Consider the following 18693-nt stretch of genomic DNA (forward strand, 5'->3'; position numbering starts at 1 on the left):
ATGAGCGTGCGATATGTCTTTTTATCTATTTCTTCATGACGATATATGACCTTTGGGCACTTGGAATTCACTCGATTGCGTTGATAGCAGAATAATTGGGCAAACGTTTTCTTGAAATGCTTTTATTAAAAGAATGTTTTAAAGTGATGCCAAGTAAATCAACAGGAAATTCATCACATTCTGGTAGAAAAATAAATTTTGATACGATGCCTTTACAGTTGCAAGCTGAATATAATATTTATGTAGATAATAAGTAATTGATCATGCAAAGTGATGCTCACGTTCACGTAGATTTGAATTGTATTTCGGGCGCATCCTCTGGGAATTGGACGCCCAGTTCCAGCAATTTCTTAAAAGCCTTTGCGAAATCAACGCCAAACCTTTTCTCATCCTTAGCGTACGTTTCCACCCATTTCTTAAATTCGGCATCTTTGACAAATGCCATATCAGCCGGCAGCATCATCAAATTCCCGGTTTCCTTGTCCACAAACTGTTTCGGACCCGACCACTTCTTTTCGACCCACTTGCGATTCAACAATTCACTATAGTATGCATTGCTGAAAGTGGTTGGCGAGAATGTCCACGGACCGTCGAAACCTGATCTATCCGTATGGCATCGACCAACACCATGGGCGCCAATAAGAGCCACAATTTCTTGGTCATTGAATCCCATTCGATAGAAAACGTCACGAGGATGTTGTGGTGTAGGATTACCACCGTCGGGTAGACGACCGTCTGGTGGACAATCTTGAGCGGCTCCATCTAGGCGAGAAAAAGGAAATAAATTGTAACTCAAGCGTACCAACGAAAAATGTAAATTGACTTACCAACACGTCCTGGTCTCCAAGAGACGGTCGGACCACCCTGAAATAAACATTATGTATACAGTCGATTGTCGATCAATGCAATGAAAAAAATTTCCACTATTCACCATTTCTTGCACAGCTACAACACCTCCCAAAGTCCACAGGTCACCGTAAGAAATCCATGGGAATTGCTTCTTAATTTTCTCCAATTTTTCTCTCGCAATGTGCAAGCCAGCATTAGCACCATGCTTGCTTTCTGGTTCGAAGCGCATTGTAGCTCTGGCCGATCCTCCATTCTTATTCGTTTTGCAATAAGTACCAGAAGCATGCCAAGCCAGTCGTATTAGAACGGGCCCGTATGATCCATCGTCGTATTGCGAATTTTCTTCTAAAATTTCTGCTATCGCATTGTAAACCTGATTTGTCAGAAATGACATCACATCAACACTAAGTGAAGCAAAACGATAAATGTAACTCGTGAAATAACCTTTTGATAATCCTCTTGCTTCCTAGGACCCTTATTGCCATCATTTTGAGTGGACCATACGTAATAGCCGCCTCCAGCTCCTACTGCGGCTAATGCTGCCCAAAGACCCAATCGTGATCCACCTTCCTTTCCTGCTCCAGCTGATGCATAATTACGGATAACATTTGGCTGGAAAGTTCTTCGGAACGCTTGTGTCGTCATCACAATTGTGCCGGCTCTTACAAAAGGTAATTTTTTCAACGCCGATGCCATCTTTATCTATTTGTCGAACGAGACGAAATTTGTGCTTTGTAATGATAGAACGAATACAAGAACAGAGCCGGTAGTTTTCCCGTGTTACTGCCGGTATTGCTCACCAATTTTTATAGAAATAAAAACTCTATTTTTTAATAATTGCGCAACTAGTTGCCTTCAATACCTCAGACGTACTTCAATGGACTAATGGACTTACTGTTTCGTGCTTATGTCACGTAATGTGAGATATATAGGTTGTATGTTGTAAACAGTTCTATTCTCTTGTATTTATTACAATCAAAGTATTATGACCTATATGACTGTGTGCCGACTGTGTAACGATGAGAACGATATCGTGTATGAAAACTGGTTTTATGCTGTGCGTTTTATGTAATAGTGTAGAGGAGTGAAGTCGTTTCAATCAAACGAACAATGAAGCGCTCATATGATGTTATATGATCCAATCTGGCAACACTAAGTCGACGAGATCATAGAACGTCAGTATCTACTATGAAAAAGGTGAGGTGGTTCATGTATTGGATATGAATATGATCTTGATATTCGCGAAGCTTATTACAACGATTAAGAATTATTTTTCTTTTTGATCCTCTTTGTACGGATTCGTTTTTGATATTGTTTGAACATTATACTAACAAATTTGTCTTATATTTTTATATCTCTTATTGCAAATGGTATGTGACATTGAAAGATATACCCAAAAACCGTAATAAGTACATACCAAGTTGTATTTACCTCTTACACCCATTTGTCAATAAAAATACCACTTGATACAGACAGTGTTTTTTAAAAATTTGTGTTTAATTATTTATTTAAAAGACAAGCTTTTGAAGAGATGGGAAGGGAAGGAAGGGTAACATAGGTCTCAAATGATCACTGTGTTCCTTCATAAATTTTCTTACACACACGGAATTTTGAAAACTGACATATTTTCTGTTTCTGTGTTTTACTTGAGTTTCTGAATTCTCCATATAAAAATACACGCAAAAATCTCAAAAAACCAGTAGACCACGAAACAGAAAATGTGTCGGTTTTCAAAATTCCGCGAGTGTACACTTACACTTAATGCAGCTGCCTAGTTTCTTTATAATATTAGGACACTATTCGCAGGCAAATTAGTAGAAATAAAGAAACTATTTGTAGGCGCCTGAGAATAGTCACTTCGATGAATTTTAACGTTTGTTTTCCCATCGAAAATTTTAAAACTGTAAATTGGAGATGGTCACTTGAACCACCATTTTATTAGATCTAAAAATCACATTATCACGGAACATTATCCTGTTATTAGATGTGGTCTGTCGCTAGCATCATCCGCGTAACGTCCCGCGTTTGTTCTTTGCAAAGTTCGTCGTAAAAATTATGAATCATTTACGATGAGCTAGGTGAAAGGGGCAAACAAAAATTGTGTTCATTGAGACAAAATGTGTTAGACATGTGTGTATGTTTAGCACCTGGTCCAGGTCCTTGTGTCGAAAAAAATTACTCCGGCCGCCTTTAAGTTCTTTAAGATTTTTCTTTGTTCCATGTTGTTTGCCACGAAAAATTGTAGAGTTTTTTCCCCGGAAAATGGAAAAAAATTCAGTCCGGAAAAGTCATCCATATGAAAACCTTCAAAGTCGAACATCTCTGAAAATGCAATATCTTTTTGAAAAATTTCCTTTGTTCTGGATAGTATTTCCGATATTTCATGAAAAAACTTATTTTAAAGGAGTCGGTATTAGGGTTACACCAAAAAGTGTCCCGGAAAACTCATCAACTTTGAAGCATTTCCGATTTATTTTTCATAAAAGTGCTATCATTCGGAAGCTACATTCAAGTACATTCAAGCTACATTCTCCAGCTGACCGTGATCCATGTTAATGTTCAGCCTGACAAATTCATGAATATCCTTATAAGGATTCTTTAAGTTTTTTTTTTCTATAGATCAATGAAAGATTCGTAAGGATTATGGAAAGTTTCATATTTCGGATGTTATTAACGATGTACCCTATGAAAATTTCAATTTACTTTTACGAAAGCTTTTTTGTGTGACATAGGTCCCGTTTCAATATGAAATTATTTTTACATGACTATAGGGATCCCGAGGCATGTAATGGATTTAACATGCTGAGGACGCCGAAAGAAGTGCTTAAAACATGAAAAGTACGCTTTTCGACGCATGTAGCATGCAAATTGTTGATTCGAGAGATAGCCGATAATGATCAATAAACACGCGAAAACGAGACTTTTTATTTTTTATCCCGAGTTTTGTAATGAATTTTACACGTGCTACATGCGTCGAAAACCGTACTTTTCATGTTTCAAGCCCTTCTTTCGACGTCCTCAGCATGGAAAATTCACTAAATGGCTCGGGATAAAAATGAAAAGTCTCGTTTTAGGGTGTTTATTGACCTCGGCTACGCCTCGGATCAACAGAATTCACGAGAAAACTCTTTTCATCTTTTTATCCCGAGTCATGTAAAATGCTATTACATTATTTTGAAGCCTAAACCAATTCTCTTGTTTTAACTAGGTGTGAAATAAGCGCCTTTCGACTCTAGGGAAAACTAAAGCATGTAAATACTATATATATTTATATTTACGTGGGAAGAAGTTTCTTGATATTTCCTTTAATTTGCTTTCAATTGAGAAGAAGAAAGACTCGAAACGTTTTATCCTAAAAAATAAAACACGATTTCGTTTTTTTTTAATTTTTCTGTTTATGTTTAACTTTTAAAAGGAATATACATTTACTTAATAGAACTGCTTCGTCGGAAAATAGATTAATTTTTTTTTTATCGGAAACGTATAATAAAAGGAGAGATAGACAGAAAATCTATTAGCAAATTACAAAAGAAAAATAATTTTTATCGATTAATTTCTTCTATTTCCTAAACGAAAACAATTAAAAAAGCGTCGTGACGACATCATATTTTAAAAATATTTAATATTCGTGCTGCAGTTTTTAATTGCTTTCAACAATGGCACTTTTGGTATTTATTTATTGTCGACTTTAACAAAACAAAAAAGAATTAAATTAACTAAGCCGTTGATATCGGTATAGGAGAAACGAGTTGATTTTTTTTTTAAATTTTAATTTAAAGCTAAGACAAAACTTGGGTTTATTCCAACAACGAAATAAAAATCTGATTTTTTGGAGGTGAAAACTGTCGGCAAAATGTTTTTTTTTGTTTCATATATTTTATTAGATTCATTTCTTTTTATACACGTATCACATTAAGTTGTTATTCTGATTTGTTTTTCATATTCATAATTTTGCTGTTCATGTGTACTGTCGCAAGAAATAGGAAAAATTTGTAAACTTCTTGTTTGTCCATTCGTTTCCAAAATCCCAGGATCTAAACAATTTAGGTGTAGAATTATGTTCAATTGAAAATTACTCTAGCCTGCGATTGTTGGCTTTGTTGGTTTGAGCGTTTAACTCGAAAAAAAATTAAAGAAACAAAACTGCAAGAAATTCTAGTTTTACAAAAATAATTAATTTTAATTACAATGTTTTTCGTTACAAATGGTTTTTTAAGGCAGCTAAGAGCAATTTTTCTTCTTCATTTTATTTATTTTTGGTATAATGAACACATCAGAACGTTCAGCAAGTTGAACGTTCTGTATTTTGAGATTGGTAAAAAAACAACAAGATAATACAAAAACCTATCCAATATTTTATACAAAATCTTTCTTTTTTCGTTTTAATTTCTTATACAAACTTGGCACCGTGATACTCTAGTTAATAAATTGCCCGATTTTAGTGTTTGTTGTTCGGGTCTGGAGAACTGTTGTGAATCGTCTAGTGTCACCAACCAGAAACTAGTCTGCGTGTCATAGTAATGACAATGTCCTTTGTCACCATTACATTCAATAAATGGCGTTGCACGGAAGTCTTCGAGACATGAACCTGGTCCGGATAGTGCTTGTCCACCACCACCATTACCGACAGCAACGTGCTATTATGTAAAAAAAACACAAAATATTCATTGAAAAATTAAAAAAAAAAAAATATTCCGAGTCGTCTTACCATTAAGAAACTGTAACCGATCCATAGTGAGTCCCAGCCTCGTGGACAGTCTGGAATTGCATTCGACTGACTGTGTACGGCAATTACGTTTGATGGTACTTCGCATACAACACATCTGGAAATGTGTTGTCGGATCTCCTCTTCTTGAACAGGCATCATTGGAATAGCGGCTGATGTGGACAGCCAGAATGATCGATCGTTTCGTGATGCATAGTTGCATACATTATTTTGGCTACAGACCAGTACAGGTTGTGTGGAGAATCTTCGTACACAGGATCCGGGTGAACCTAAATCTTGATTGTGTGGATAGTCGTTTCCATCGACGTACAGCAATGAGTAACCATCCCATAATTTAATGTGACCGGCTTCGCATCTGGGAACTTCTTCCGATTGACTATGTTTGACTAGCAAAATGCCCGTAAGATAATCAGGAGCTTGAGTGCAAGGTAAACCTTGATCTCCTTTCGGTCCCGGTTGTCCAGGCTGTCCATCGAGACCAGGGGTTCCTTGGAAACCAATTTCTCCTCGTAGACCTGGCGATCCTCTTTGTCCTTCAAGACCTCTTAAACCTGTTAATCCAGTTTCTCCGCGTAAACCAGGTGGACCCTCAACTCCAGGTGGTCCCGGCAAACCACGATCTCCCTTTATACCATCGCGTCCAGGTTGTCCAGGCAAACCTTATATTTACGCTTTTAATAAAAAAATTCGTCATAGCAAACTATTCCAACTAACCTGGTGGTCCAGGTGGTGAAACTAATCCGGGTTCTCCTTTGTCACCCTTTTCTCCTGAGAAACCATCTCTACCGTCTCGACCACGAAGACCAGGATTGCCCTTTTCTCCGATCAAACCAATTGGTCCAGGTGGACCATCGAATCCAGGTTGTCCGACATTACCTATGTAAAAAGTGAAATGCGTCTTATTTAGTTTTCATTTCCCAATTATCAGCCACGATGACTATTTTTTGGTTATGAAGAAATTTTTTGGGACACAAAACTTTAATTTAGTTCAAAACAAAACAAAAATTATATTTTTTACTGATGAGAATATCATTATAAGATTATACTTTGCTCATATACCAAAAAGAAGTTACAACTTTCGTTATTAATAATTTTAAAAATCACTCAAAACGCGAAATTTCGAATTGAAATACAAAAATTGGCAAAGGAATACTGTATTTCTATTGAATAATCGTGTTTTAGCTACTTTCAAAATGTTTTATAAAAAATTTGTTAGCTTTTTTTGGGATATGAGATAAATTACGAACCTTTAGGTCCCGGTTGTCCGTTCAAACCTGCTGGTCCAGGTAAACCAGAAAGACCACGTTCTCCCTTTTGTCCTTCATAGCCCGCTGGTCCAGGTTCACCACGTTCACCTTGGAAACCTAAGGAAAGAGAAAAAAAAAAGTTTTTGTTCAAAATTTCATTTTACTTCTTATGGTTAATCGTTGGAATTTTTACAAGAATTCTCAGAGAAGTTTATTCATTTGATCGTTATATTGTTGCTAATTATAATAATAAATCAACTATGTAAAAACGCACCTCTTTCACCCACTGGTCCAGGAGCTCCAGGTCTACCATCGGCTCCATCGAATCCAGGAGCACCAGTTAATCCACGATCTCCCTTTTCACCTTGTCGACCTTGTGGACCTGGAAGACCGCGCAGACCTGTTTCACCAGACAATCCTGGCAAACCCTTGTCTCCCTTCAATCCAATCAATCCCATCGGTCCATTTCGTCCATGCTTTCCGGGTCGTCCAGGCAAACCTTTTTCACCTTTAACAACTGGACCCGTCTCACCAACATCGCCAGGCAATCCACGATCTCCTTTTGGTCCTGGTAATCCATTCATTCCAGGTAATCCACGTGGACCACTTAATCCTTGATTTCCCTTGATACCATCTAGACCAGGTTCACCACGCGGACCAACTAAACCTGGTTCGCCGGTAAGTCCCACAAGTCCAAACACTCCAGGCTCACCTTAAAATTAATTATTTGATTAACATGATTTCTCGATTTGTTAAAAACATTTCATTTCTTGCAATTTAAAAAAAATGCTCCAAAAATGTTTTAACAATTGAAATAAAAATTGAAAATTTAAATTTTTCTGGTTGAAACAAATTTCTATATCAAATTGATAAAAAGTAGTAACCTTTTTGTCCTTTAATTTCAATCAAAGGTCCCGGTGTGCCAGGTTCACCAGTAAAACCGCGATCACCTTTTGGTCCTGCTGGACCTTGCAAACCATATCTTCCAGCTGGACCTTGGTCGCCTTTCAATCCTTCAAGACCAACCATTCCCCTTTCTCCCTTTAGTCCAGGTGCACCATCAAAACCACGCAATCCAGGTGGACCATCAACGCCTCGTGCACCATCCATACCTGGCTGTCCTGGAGTTCCTGGTCTTCCAACTTGTCCCTTATCACCTATAAAAATATTCAGTTGAATACATGATTTTCTATTTTCTGACTTTCAACACATATTTCAAAGTATTGTAGATTGTCTGCCTTAATTTGCAGTATTCGTGACATTGTTTTGTTAAGAGCCACAATAAAAACGAAGTTTGTACACTTTATTCTCAGATGGAATTTTAGTTTTTTACCTTTTAGTCCTCTCAATCCAGTACTACCGCGGTCTCCTTTTTCACCCTGTAATCCCATCAAACCATCTCTTCCATCGATACCAGGTTCACCTTTTTGTCCAATTGGACCTTGACGTCCATAGCCAGGAATACCAGCATCACCTTTCGGCCCAAGCGGTCCAGGTAATCCATCTAAACCATCGGCTCCTCTTAATCCTGGAACACCAGGTTCACCTTTCTGTCCTTTTTCAGATACATTTCCAGCTTCTCCTTTAGGTCCGACTGGTCCAGGCAATCCTCTTTCACCTTTTATAAAAGAATTTTTAAATTTAAGAAATGATTTAGGATTCAACAAAAACAAGACTATTTTTTCAATATGGAAATTATAGAAATTATTTGTAGGAAGTTACAACACAAAATTGTTTGTCGGCATTTCTCGGCAATTAAGTTTCTTGTAAAAATTAATTATTTTTTATGAAACTGTTTTTACGACAGTACAGTATCTTAGTAGTTGCTAGTTTTAAAAACAATTGATTCATAATATTAAAGCACCTTTTTCTGCATTTCGTCCAGGCAAGCCATCCAAACCAGCTGGTCCTGGTGGGCCAATATCACCTTTCAGTCCTGATACACCTGGATGACCTAATGGACCATCAACACCAGGTGGACCATCCAATCCTGGCAAACCTCTTTCACCCTTTTCACCTCGTAATCCACTTGGACCTGCTTGTCCAGGTGGTCCTCGTAAACCTGACAAACCTTTGTGACCTTGGTAACCTATTGAAAAATCAAAAGTTTAGTTTCAGTATCTTCTGAAAATTCAATCAAAAAATCATAAAACTTAGTGATATATTTTCCTGGCCAAGACATTCTTTAAACCGTTTTTTTACCAGATCTACATTTTTCTCCATTTGATCCAAAATGAGCCTCATGGCTTCATGGTAAAAAACGATTTAAAGAATGTCTTGGCCAGAAATATGTCACTAAGTTTTATGATTCTTTTACATTTTAATTCAAATATTACCTTTAGCACCATCAACACCAGGCTCTCCACGTTCACCTTTTACACCTGGCATACCAATCATTCCAGTCGCTCCTGCTTCTCCTTTCTCGCCGGGCAAACCTCTCACTCCATCCATTCCAGGTCTTCCAGGCGGACCGGACAAACCAGCAGGTCCTTTAGGTCCAAGATCACCCTTTTCTCCATGCAAACCAGGCTGGCCGGGATTACCAGCAAATCCTGTATCACCTTTTTCTCCAGGATAACCGACAGCACCAGGTAAACCGTCAAGACCTCTTTCACCAGTTGCACCTCGGTCACCTTTTAGGCCAGGGAATCCAGTGTTACCTAAAAAAAGGATTGTGTAAAACGAAGGGTAAAATTTAATTTTAGTTTGTTATGCTATTAACCTTTCGGTCCAGTAGGTCCAACCATTGAAATTCCTTGTTCTCCTTTAATGCCTGGTGCGCCGGGTCTTCCAGGAACACCTAAAAGTGAAATAATAAATGTATAATGAGACAACTACTTAGTTACCAAACAAAACATTGTTTTCCATAATTAGATAGAGTCTTTCACTTTTGATGAAGATTCGGCGTAAAACTTGTGATTTATAAGTTTACCCTCCATTTTGAGAAAGTTACTTCTAATGTGTAAATTTTACGTCGACTGATAAATATGTAGGTACAAATCGGAATGTCTCTATAATATCCATACTTTTCTAAATCATAAGTGACCTTTAATAGGTTGGATTCAAGAAAATTCACCCATTTAATAAAATGTTGACACGTTTACGTAAGCCACTTCATTACATCTGTCAGTAAACGGAGGCAAAACGGATGATTTTTTTATGATGAATTAATTCCGCCCTAATCTTGCATTTTGTAATGATCTTATCCGCCATACATATCTAAAAACACTCATAACGTGGTTGTAAAATGTGTGGAAAATATTGTTTTCTTACAGAAATAGTTATTTATCTACCAAGGTATGTATGAAGGACCTATGAGGGTATGAAGAGAGGGATGGAGATATCTTTTTTTCACTCTAACCAACGTGGTCTTATGAGAAACTTCTACGAATTTTAGCAGGTGTAAAATCGATCGTTGAGACTTGGGGAAAAAAATGTTTGGGGCTACTCGGACAGACAATTTTTGTGGTAGAAGAAGAAAATAAATGAAGTCGAAGGAAACATGGCTAATGAAGGTATGAAAATAGACCAGCATACCTGTCGTGGTAGATACAACATTTTCGCAATTCAAGCCGGAAATGAACTATTTCTATGCAAAACATATTAATACAAAAATTTTCATCAAAATATACCATCTAAAATTGATCACAGTATACAACACAAGTTCTTGCTGAACAAAAATTTAATTTGTGATCAAGTAGGAAGAATTGACCGTTTGATTCGCTCACACATGTGTGAATGTATGAATACATGATTGAATGATGGATGTAGTGAAATAAGGATATTTTTTTCTCATGCTAATCTTGGATAAAATTTTAAAAAGAATTATAACATTAGAAACAGGTAAGAGCTCTTTTCCGTCATTGAATTGCGAAAACAATATTAGAGATTTGAGTCGACCATTGCATTTCAAGTGGTTGGAAATCGATGATTATGTTTTATTTCAAGATAAATTATTAACTGCTAGCACAATTCTTCAACCGGCCGACAACATCAAGGGATTGGAACATTATTCATCCTTTGTAGCACAAACATAATTTTTTTACTCTGCAGAAGCAATTATTCTCGACAAATTAATTAATTTTAATGTTTAACTAAATCAGTTAGGATGTTTCTAAAGGTTTAAAAATACAAAATATTGTCGTTGTTCTATGAACTCAATGTCTTTTCTTGCATTTAGAACCTCGTTTGAATTAGTTATTTCGGCTCCTCATATGTTAAAATTCACAGTAACGTAAGTAAGCATTTACCTCGTAGTCCATTTTTGCCAGGATTGCCCACAAAGCCCATCGGACCTTGATTTCCTTTCTCTCCTCTCGGTCCCGGCAATCCTCTAGGGCCAACTGGTCCAGCAGGTCCAACAGGCCCAGTCTGTCCTTTCTCTCCAACCAATCCTTGTAAACCTTTCTCACCAGGACTTCCAGTGTAACCTTGCGGTCCCTGATCTCCTTTTTGGCCTTGATCACCTTTGCTGCCTTTGAATCCAGCTGCTATATTCGTTGGTGGGCACTGACCTTGTTCACCTTTTTGGCCTTCAAATCCAGATTCACCCTTCTGTCCTCGATCACCATCTCGTCCAGGAACACCAGGTTCACCTTTAATGCTTAAACCTTTCTGTCCAGGGAATCCATCTAATCCGGGTCTTCCAGGTGCACCGTCAATTCCTGTTTTAAATATTTTTTTCTTCTTCATTGATTGAATTAAATTAAACAGTAAATTGAGAGAAGAATTGAAACAAAATGCTGACAGTATGAATTACAAATATTTTTTCGAAAAGCATATCACAGATGCTTTCATTTTGAATAGATAATGGGTGAAAAAAAAATCATTTAAAAAATACAAAGGAAATTACTAGACGAATCGTAAGATTGAATCAAGATATAAATAAAATTGTCATACGATTCAACAAGCATTTCTGCCTTTACTCAATCTAAATTATCTGAATTTGTTAGGTTACAGTTTTAAAATTAAAGTTTGAAACTTAGTTGCTTCAAATACCTGGTTGTCCTGGCCTTCCTGCGTCACCCTTTAATCCTGTCGTTCCTTTTGGTCCATCGAAACCTGGTGCTCCGCGCTGTCCTTCATCTCCTTTCGGGCCGATTCTTCCAGTTTCACCACGTTCTCCCTTATCGCCTTTGATTGCTTCTATTTGATCCAAAGCAATAAATGCACTTTCACCTCTCGGTCCTTCAAGACCAGGTCTTCCAGGCACGCCATCTTTGCCAGGTTCACCAACTGGACCCGGCAAACCATTCAAACCATCAGCACCTGTTTCTCCAGGATAACCTCGTTCACCTGGAAGATTAGGATGTGTACATTTTCTTAAATGATTCAATCAGCAGTATAGTTGAGAATTATTATCACATTAAAAGTCCAAGAGACTTCAAATAACTTTAGGAAAAAACGTTAGGAAAAAATTCTATTTTTCTTATATAATTTAAATGGCAAAACTTGAATTTGTACCTGGAATTCCTGGAGGTCCCATTGCACCGTGTAGACCATCTAAACCAGCATCACCCTTGTCACCTTTAATACCTGGTCTGCAATCGGAACAGCGACCGCCAATGTCACCCTTCTCACCAATGTCTCCCTTCATTCCTGGCAATCCTGGACGACCTGCTTCTCCTCTTTCACCAACTGGACCAGGTCTACCTGGCATACCTGGTCTTCCATCTCTTGAATCGCCAGGAACACCAATAACACCTTTGAATCCTCGTTCTCCTTTTTGTCCTTTCATTCCTGGTAATCTGTGGCAAAAATTAAAAAAGTAAAAATTTTAAACTAAATAAACAGGAAATTTCATCAATAGTGAGTAAAGATTCAAAAAAATTTTTTTTTTTTTTAAATATAATTCAAGTTATGAGAATGATTTGAAATAAATTTCTAAACTCATTTTGCACTGAGTGACGAAATGGATTTTCATATACTTTGTCACTCCTTTCGAACTACTAATCGTAAGGAAAAATCCTGCTCAGATTAAATTTCGGCTATTGAGATATAATAATTGCAAAGAACCAATTTTTGAAGCGTACATAAATGCAGTCTACTCAATCGTTGTTAACATTTCTTTTATTCAGTGGTATATGTCTTGCATTTCAGAAATATGTCTTGCAACTGTTCTGCAAAAACTGAATTTTTTCATGTCTACTTTAATGAGCGTAATGGGGGTCTTTTTTCACTTGTTGCAAAAAGTCAGCTGGTTGCAGAAAACGTTTTATGCACAACACGTTGAGAGATTGGGTGTTTTTGTCACACGATATGGTTCGTTTCATAACATAAAATCTAGTGACTTGTTGCATAAATATCTAACTTATAAAATATTACATACCCAGGCATGCCATCGTCACCACGTGGACCCGGTAAACCGATTCCTGGAAGTCCTGTGTCACCTCGTGGTCCTTCAGGTCCTGTCTGTCCAACCAAACCTCTTGGACCCATTGGACCTGGCAAACCGATTTGTCCGTACGCTCCTTTTTGTCCTTTTTCACCAGACAGACCTTCTGGACCAGGCTTTCCAGGAATACCTTGTCCTCCTTTCATACCAACAGGCCCTCGAGGTCCAACATCTCCATTAAAGCCATCTAATCCTTTCGGTCCTGGCGGTCCACGAAAACCTCTCGGTCCTTTAGGTCCAGCTGGTCCAGGTGTTCCATGCCCACCACCTTTTATGTGTAACATTGTCTCATAAATATTTCAGTCAGAAAAATCAAACGTTTCATCGAGGAATTAATTTAGGTGAAAGGAATTTATTCAAAAGAAGATCATGTTTCAGGGACTAAATTAATGTACTTCATCAAATTCAATGGTGCATTACAATTTGATCGATTTCAAGAGTTCTTGATTTCAAAATAAATAAATAAGTGTAGCAAACATCTGAACCATTTCTTTACATTTATGATGTTTGTATCTGCTTACGCACATTCGAGCTGTTTACGCACGGAATTTTCAAAACCGACACATTTTCTGTGTCTTGAGTTTTTGATTTCTCCATATGCAAGTGCATGCAAAATTCACAAAAACACCAGAAAACAGAAAATGTGTAGATGTGTGTAAATCAATTAATTTTTCGAAATTTCTTAGCAACATTTCCACCGTGGAGACAAATAAACAAATTTTCAACTTGCGTTCACTGTTGTCTAGCGCATTAATAATGATTTTAAATTTAGCCAGTGAAACTTACCTGGTGGTCCAGGAGGTCCTTGTAAACCTTGTGCACCATATCTGCCGGGCTGACCGGGTTCACCCTTTAGACCTGGCTTTCCGTCGAGACCACGTAATCCTTCGACACCGCGATCACCTTTTTGTCCCGAAGGTCCAATAGGTCCGTAGTTTCCATCACGACCCTGAAAGTTGTATTGTAATTGTAATTAATAGAAAAATTGAGAGCTTAAATATCAAAATATTCAAGCCATCGAAAATGTATCTTTTTGAAAATATACAGTCTGAAAAACGAATTTCAATAAATTGTTCACTAAATACTACAGTAACAAAATTACTTACTCTAGGGCCAGGTGGTCCAGACAATCCTTTTTCACCTTTAGGTCCTATGTCACCATATTGACCCTTTTGTCCAATGTATCCACTATCACCCTTCGGTCCCATATCACCTTTCTCGCCGTGTTCACCTCTATCGCCTCGTGGGCCGGCATTGTTTGTGGGACTGGTTGTTGCATACCCAATATTTGATGTTCCTTTATCGCCTTTGTCACCTTTATCACCAGGCTCACCAGGAGGTCCCGAAACAAATACACAAGAGACACCCTTTTCACCTTTGACTCCAGTTTCACCACGAAGTCCGGGAACACCAGGCCTGCCTTCATTACCAGTTGGTCCTCTAGGTCCACTTTGTCCCGGCTGACCACGTTCTCCAGGTCTTCCCTCGAAACCTGGTTCACCTTTTTGTCCCTTTAGATAATTATCGGGTAATCGAGCAGGTTCACCCTTTTCTCCCTTTTCACCTAAAAATTCGATGTAAGGAACGGTTGTTAGATGAAATTAAATTGATTTGACAAAAATTAAAATGTAAAATAAATAATGTTACGTAGAAGAAATTGTCAAAATTGCAATTAGGGTAAGCAATAAAAAAATGTACTTGAAATGACTTCTATCGATTGAAGGGCGAAATTGATTCAAATTACCTAACGCTCCAGGAAGACCGCGGGGTCCAGGATTTCCATCGAAACCAGAAACACCAGGATTTCCATCAGTTCCATTACATCCATCGACACCAGCAATACCCGGAGGCCCAGTATTTCCTTGATGTCCAGGAACTCCAGCAACTCCTGGAAAGCCTGGTTTGCCGATTTGACCAATGTCTCCCTTATAACCTCTTGGTCCGACTAATCCGGGTTCACCTTTGCTTCCTTTCGGACCAGGCAATCCTTCTCCGCCAGGGAAGCCTATTAAAAACATAAATTTGAAAAACGATCGCTGTAATTGTTTCGAAATGGATCTGCAGTAAACTGTCGTGCTTACCTTGTACACCCTTTTGACCTGTTAAACCAGTTAAACCAGGTAGACCTCGACTTCCTTTTTCAGCAAAACATTTCGGAATGCACCAATTCGATCCACTGCAGTTTCTTTGTGGCTCACCGCTACGTCTTGCGCTATTTGAGTCGATTATATCGTACGAACTGTCTACTTTAAAATTGTTTTCCTCGGTGTCTCTGTAATTGTCCGGTCGGTTAAATAATCCTACACCACCACTGTTCGCGTCATTCCAAAATTGCTAGAAATAAACGCACTGTGTCTAATTTCACTATTTTATCAAATTGAAGTAATGATTACCGCTCTAGCTTCTATTGTACATAGTAATAATATAGCGACTGCCGTCAATCTGTAAAAATATAATAAAGTTACTTCTAATGGGTTCAGACGATGTGAAAACGATGCGATAATTTAACATGCTGGTAATAATTAAGATTTTCACAAATATTGCAGCGTTAGTAACATTTGGTGATACAGTCAAAGGCAGTCAATTTTCAGCATAAATTTGCTTCAGCTGTTTTTCAGCTGATCCACACATACAATCAAAACGGTTTATACTTGTTTATACGGTTGAAGCTGCTACACGCACGCGCATGATAGTGGTAAAACCGTATAAAGACGTATAAACGGTGCTGATTGTTTGTATGGATCAGCTGAAAAACAGCTGAAGCTAATTTATGCTGAAAATTGACTGCCTTCGACTGTATGTGGTCACTTAATTTTTTTACCTCATAGTCTGATAGTTTCTTATCATCATTTAAAAAAAAAACAGTTTTCCGTCGTTGATGTACTTTTTGTAACTAGTAAAAAGGGGATTTCCATCTAGCCTTTTGTTACTAGTGATAAAAAGAACATACCATTGAATGTTGCATAAAAAATATTTATTTATACCTCCGAGTGATGAATACTTTTCGTGTGCCTAAAAAACATTTATCAACTTGTTGCATAAATAACTATTTCGCTTAATTTGTATCTGCTGAAGAAGTAAACAGAACGATCAATTTATATATTCGATCGTTCTTTAATTTACTTGACTTCAATATGTACTAAATCCCTCGACTATAAGCGAGGTGTATAAGTGTAAGTCGAGTGCAGTATACTGTACACTATCACGTACAGAGAGTTTGTTATAATTATATATTCTCCTAATTTATTCAGAGATCAGAGAGTTTGATCGAGTATGATTTTCCGTTGAAAATTTGAATTCGTTCGCAAGAAGTTATAATTTGATAGTTTCTTAATGTGGATTAAGCGATATCTCAATTAGTTATTATTTGAATTGCAGTAAATGACATTTTCGGCGAAGTCATCGAACATAAATTTATTACGAAATTGGAACATTTTTCGATGGTAATTGGTAATATTGCGTTTTATAGTTACCCGCAATTAGCAACTCTTAAAATATAATTCTAAATGACATTTCAATATTACATATTTTGCACTAGTGCGGCAAAGGACTTGTTCGAAATTAGAAATTTATCATTCTTTGCGATTTCCACATCGAATTACAAAAAATCTGGTTCGATACTTATATCGAAATAATATTTTCAAACATAGCCAACCTAAGCTGAGCTGAGACTCGTATTGGATATTGCATGTCTAAGACGTGAAACAATGTCATTTCGATTGTGATCAATGAGGCACTTGTGGTCAGTCACAACCTTTAACATAGAACGTTAAAGTGCCACCGTAAAGTACAAAAATGAACTTCGAAAAGTAATTTTGAAATTAAAGTAGAGAATGTAATGAAATCTTTTTCTTTCTTTTTGTTATAAAGAAACACAAACTTTAATATACAACACGAAAGACCCGCTGTTGCATTTACTTGATATCCTTCATTTTCCGCGTTTTCTCAGCGGGAAATAAAATTTCATGAGAAACGTGAATGATTTTTTTAAGAAATCCTCCAAGTTTGCATAGAAAACGCGTGATGGTGTCCAAACTATTGAGTCAGAAATTGATATTTTGCAGACATTAAAGTAAAATTTAAGTGAGGAAGAATAGAAATTCTAGTTTAAGCGTACATCTTTTGAGGCAATGTCTTATGTTTTATTTACTATAATAATCTTGATCAGAAGAAGTAAGTTTACTTTCTATGATGTAGAACCGAAACCCACTGTTTTTAACGACGTTAAAAGGTAAGAACTAGTTTGCGCATTCGCATTGTTACTATGTAAAATTCAAATCATTACTCACTCAACATCAAAAACATAATTTTAACGTCGGATCGAAATTGCCAAAATTTGAATGACATTTCTTGCCTCAAACTCTTCCTCACCATTTTAATGATGGTACTCATAGATCCATATTGTAATTGTTACAATTATCTCATAAAAACTGCTTACACATAAAGTGTACAATCTTCAACTTTAAATTTTAGATTTTATTACACATATTTATAACGACTTCAAGTATTGAAAATCTAAAAAAAAAATCTCCGAATAATCTGCAATTAAAGAATACAAAAGCAATTCAACGGATAATTGTGTATTCGCTCTACTTCCTGTTAAATAATCACCACTAAGCTACTAAGTAGACAAAAATTTTTTAATCGAACAATAAACTTAGCGCTTCCTATTTATACGATAGGAAAAATAGAAAAATGAGAGAATACTTTTTCATCATCACCGTCGCTTTTTATGTTAAACCGTTCATCTTTTACAAATTTACTCTACGTCTAAAATTTACCGAAAAATTCGTTTGTACAGAACAACAACGGTACGAACCAGAAATTGGAACGTCTAAGAGTCACATTTTACTGACCCTTAACAAAAAACTTCAATTTCTTGATCCCTACAAAAAACTTAATTTTTACAAAATTTTCAAAAAACATTTTTTCCTCACCGTTTGAATGGGGTGCGCATGGCTCCCCAGGCCTATGAAAGGCCTTTTACACAGATATTATTCCAATGAAGAATTTCTATTTGGGGCTAAACCATAAAGCCCCTATTGTTCACACTTAATTCGTTACACACCTTCACTCTTAATAATAAAAAATTCGATTTCGCTAAATTAATGACCAAAAAAACCAAAAATAAAACAAAATCAATAAAAAATCATTCTTAAAAATTTAATTTCAGTTATATTATAACCAGTTACGACTTACGAGAGAAAGACTAAAAGGAGAAAAAAAAATATTTTGGAGAAAAAGTTTAAAAAGAAAGACAAAAAATAAATTAACTACAAAAAAGTGACTATAATAAAGATGTGGAAAAATTACACTCGCGATTTTTGGGCCGTTTTTCTTTATCCGCTTTTTTCTTATTTTCTTATTCCAAACCACATACAACAAAATCACACACCGCACGAAAACGGCTTTCGATCTAACGCGATGGATCGTCCAGAGTGTACTGATCGGAGACTGAAAAATGAATATTTCTACTG

At 36.8% G+C, this 18693-nt stretch overlaps 2 protein-coding genes across 10 annotated transcripts; both read right to left on the reverse strand.

Moving 5' to 3' along the window:
* Positions 1-102: 102 nt before the first annotated feature.
* LOC119077074 (cytochrome c peroxidase, mitochondrial-like) lies at positions 103-2821 on the reverse strand. 5 transcript variants are annotated; one of them, XM_037184225.1, is made up of 5 exons: positions 2818-2821; positions 1294-1551; positions 932-1222; positions 828-864; positions 103-762 (listed from the first exon to the last, which is right to left on the reverse strand). In XM_037184225.1, exons 2-5 carry the CDS (start codon positions 1543-1545, stop codon positions 284-286), a joined length of 1059 nt encoding a protein of 352 aa, XP_037040120.1. In that variant the 5' UTR covers positions 1546-1551; positions 2818-2821; the 3' UTR covers positions 103-283. The 5 variants fall into 5 exon arrangements, with proteins under 5 accessions (XP_037040120.1, XP_037040117.1, XP_037040115.1 ...); XM_037184222.1 differs by lacking the exon at positions 2818-2821 and adding an exon at positions 1650-1930; XM_037184220.1 differs by lacking the exon at positions 2818-2821 and adding an exon at positions 1640-1930 and having other exon boundaries at positions 1294-1553.
* Positions 2822-4230: 1409 nt separating this feature from the next.
* On the reverse strand, positions 4231-18675 carry LOC119077072 (collagen alpha-1(IV) chain). Of its 5 annotated transcripts, none has more exons than XM_037184215.1 (21): positions 18530-18675; positions 18154-18316; positions 15610-15658; positions 15298-15550; positions 14961-15221; positions 14323-14780; positions 14003-14165; positions 13151-13484; positions 12286-12569; positions 11821-12117; positions 11073-11486; positions 9545-9622; positions 9159-9482; positions 8687-8911; positions 8156-8440; positions 7707-7979; positions 7097-7534; positions 6823-6939; positions 6290-6451; positions 5558-6234; positions 4231-5486 (listed from the first exon to the last, which is right to left on the reverse strand). In XM_037184215.1, exons 2-21 carry the CDS (start codon positions 18171-18173, stop codon positions 5232-5234), a joined length of 5367 nt encoding a protein of 1788 aa, XP_037040110.1. In that variant the 5' UTR covers positions 18174-18316; positions 18530-18675; the 3' UTR covers positions 4231-5231. The 5 variants fall into 5 exon arrangements, with proteins under 5 accessions (XP_037040110.1, XP_037040111.1, XP_037040112.1 ...); XM_037184216.1 differs by having other exon boundaries at positions 18154-18291; positions 18530-18673; XM_037184217.1 differs by having other exon boundaries at positions 18597-18665.
* Positions 18676-18693: the final 18 nt, after the last annotated feature.

The sequence above is a fragment of the Bradysia coprophila genome, unplaced genomic scaffold, assembly GCF_014529535.1.
Source record: "Bradysia coprophila strain Holo2 unplaced genomic scaffold, BU_Bcop_v1 contig_232, whole genome shotgun sequence".
Classification (NCBI taxonomy): Eukaryota; Metazoa; Arthropoda; class Insecta; order Diptera; family Sciaridae; genus Bradysia; species Bradysia coprophila.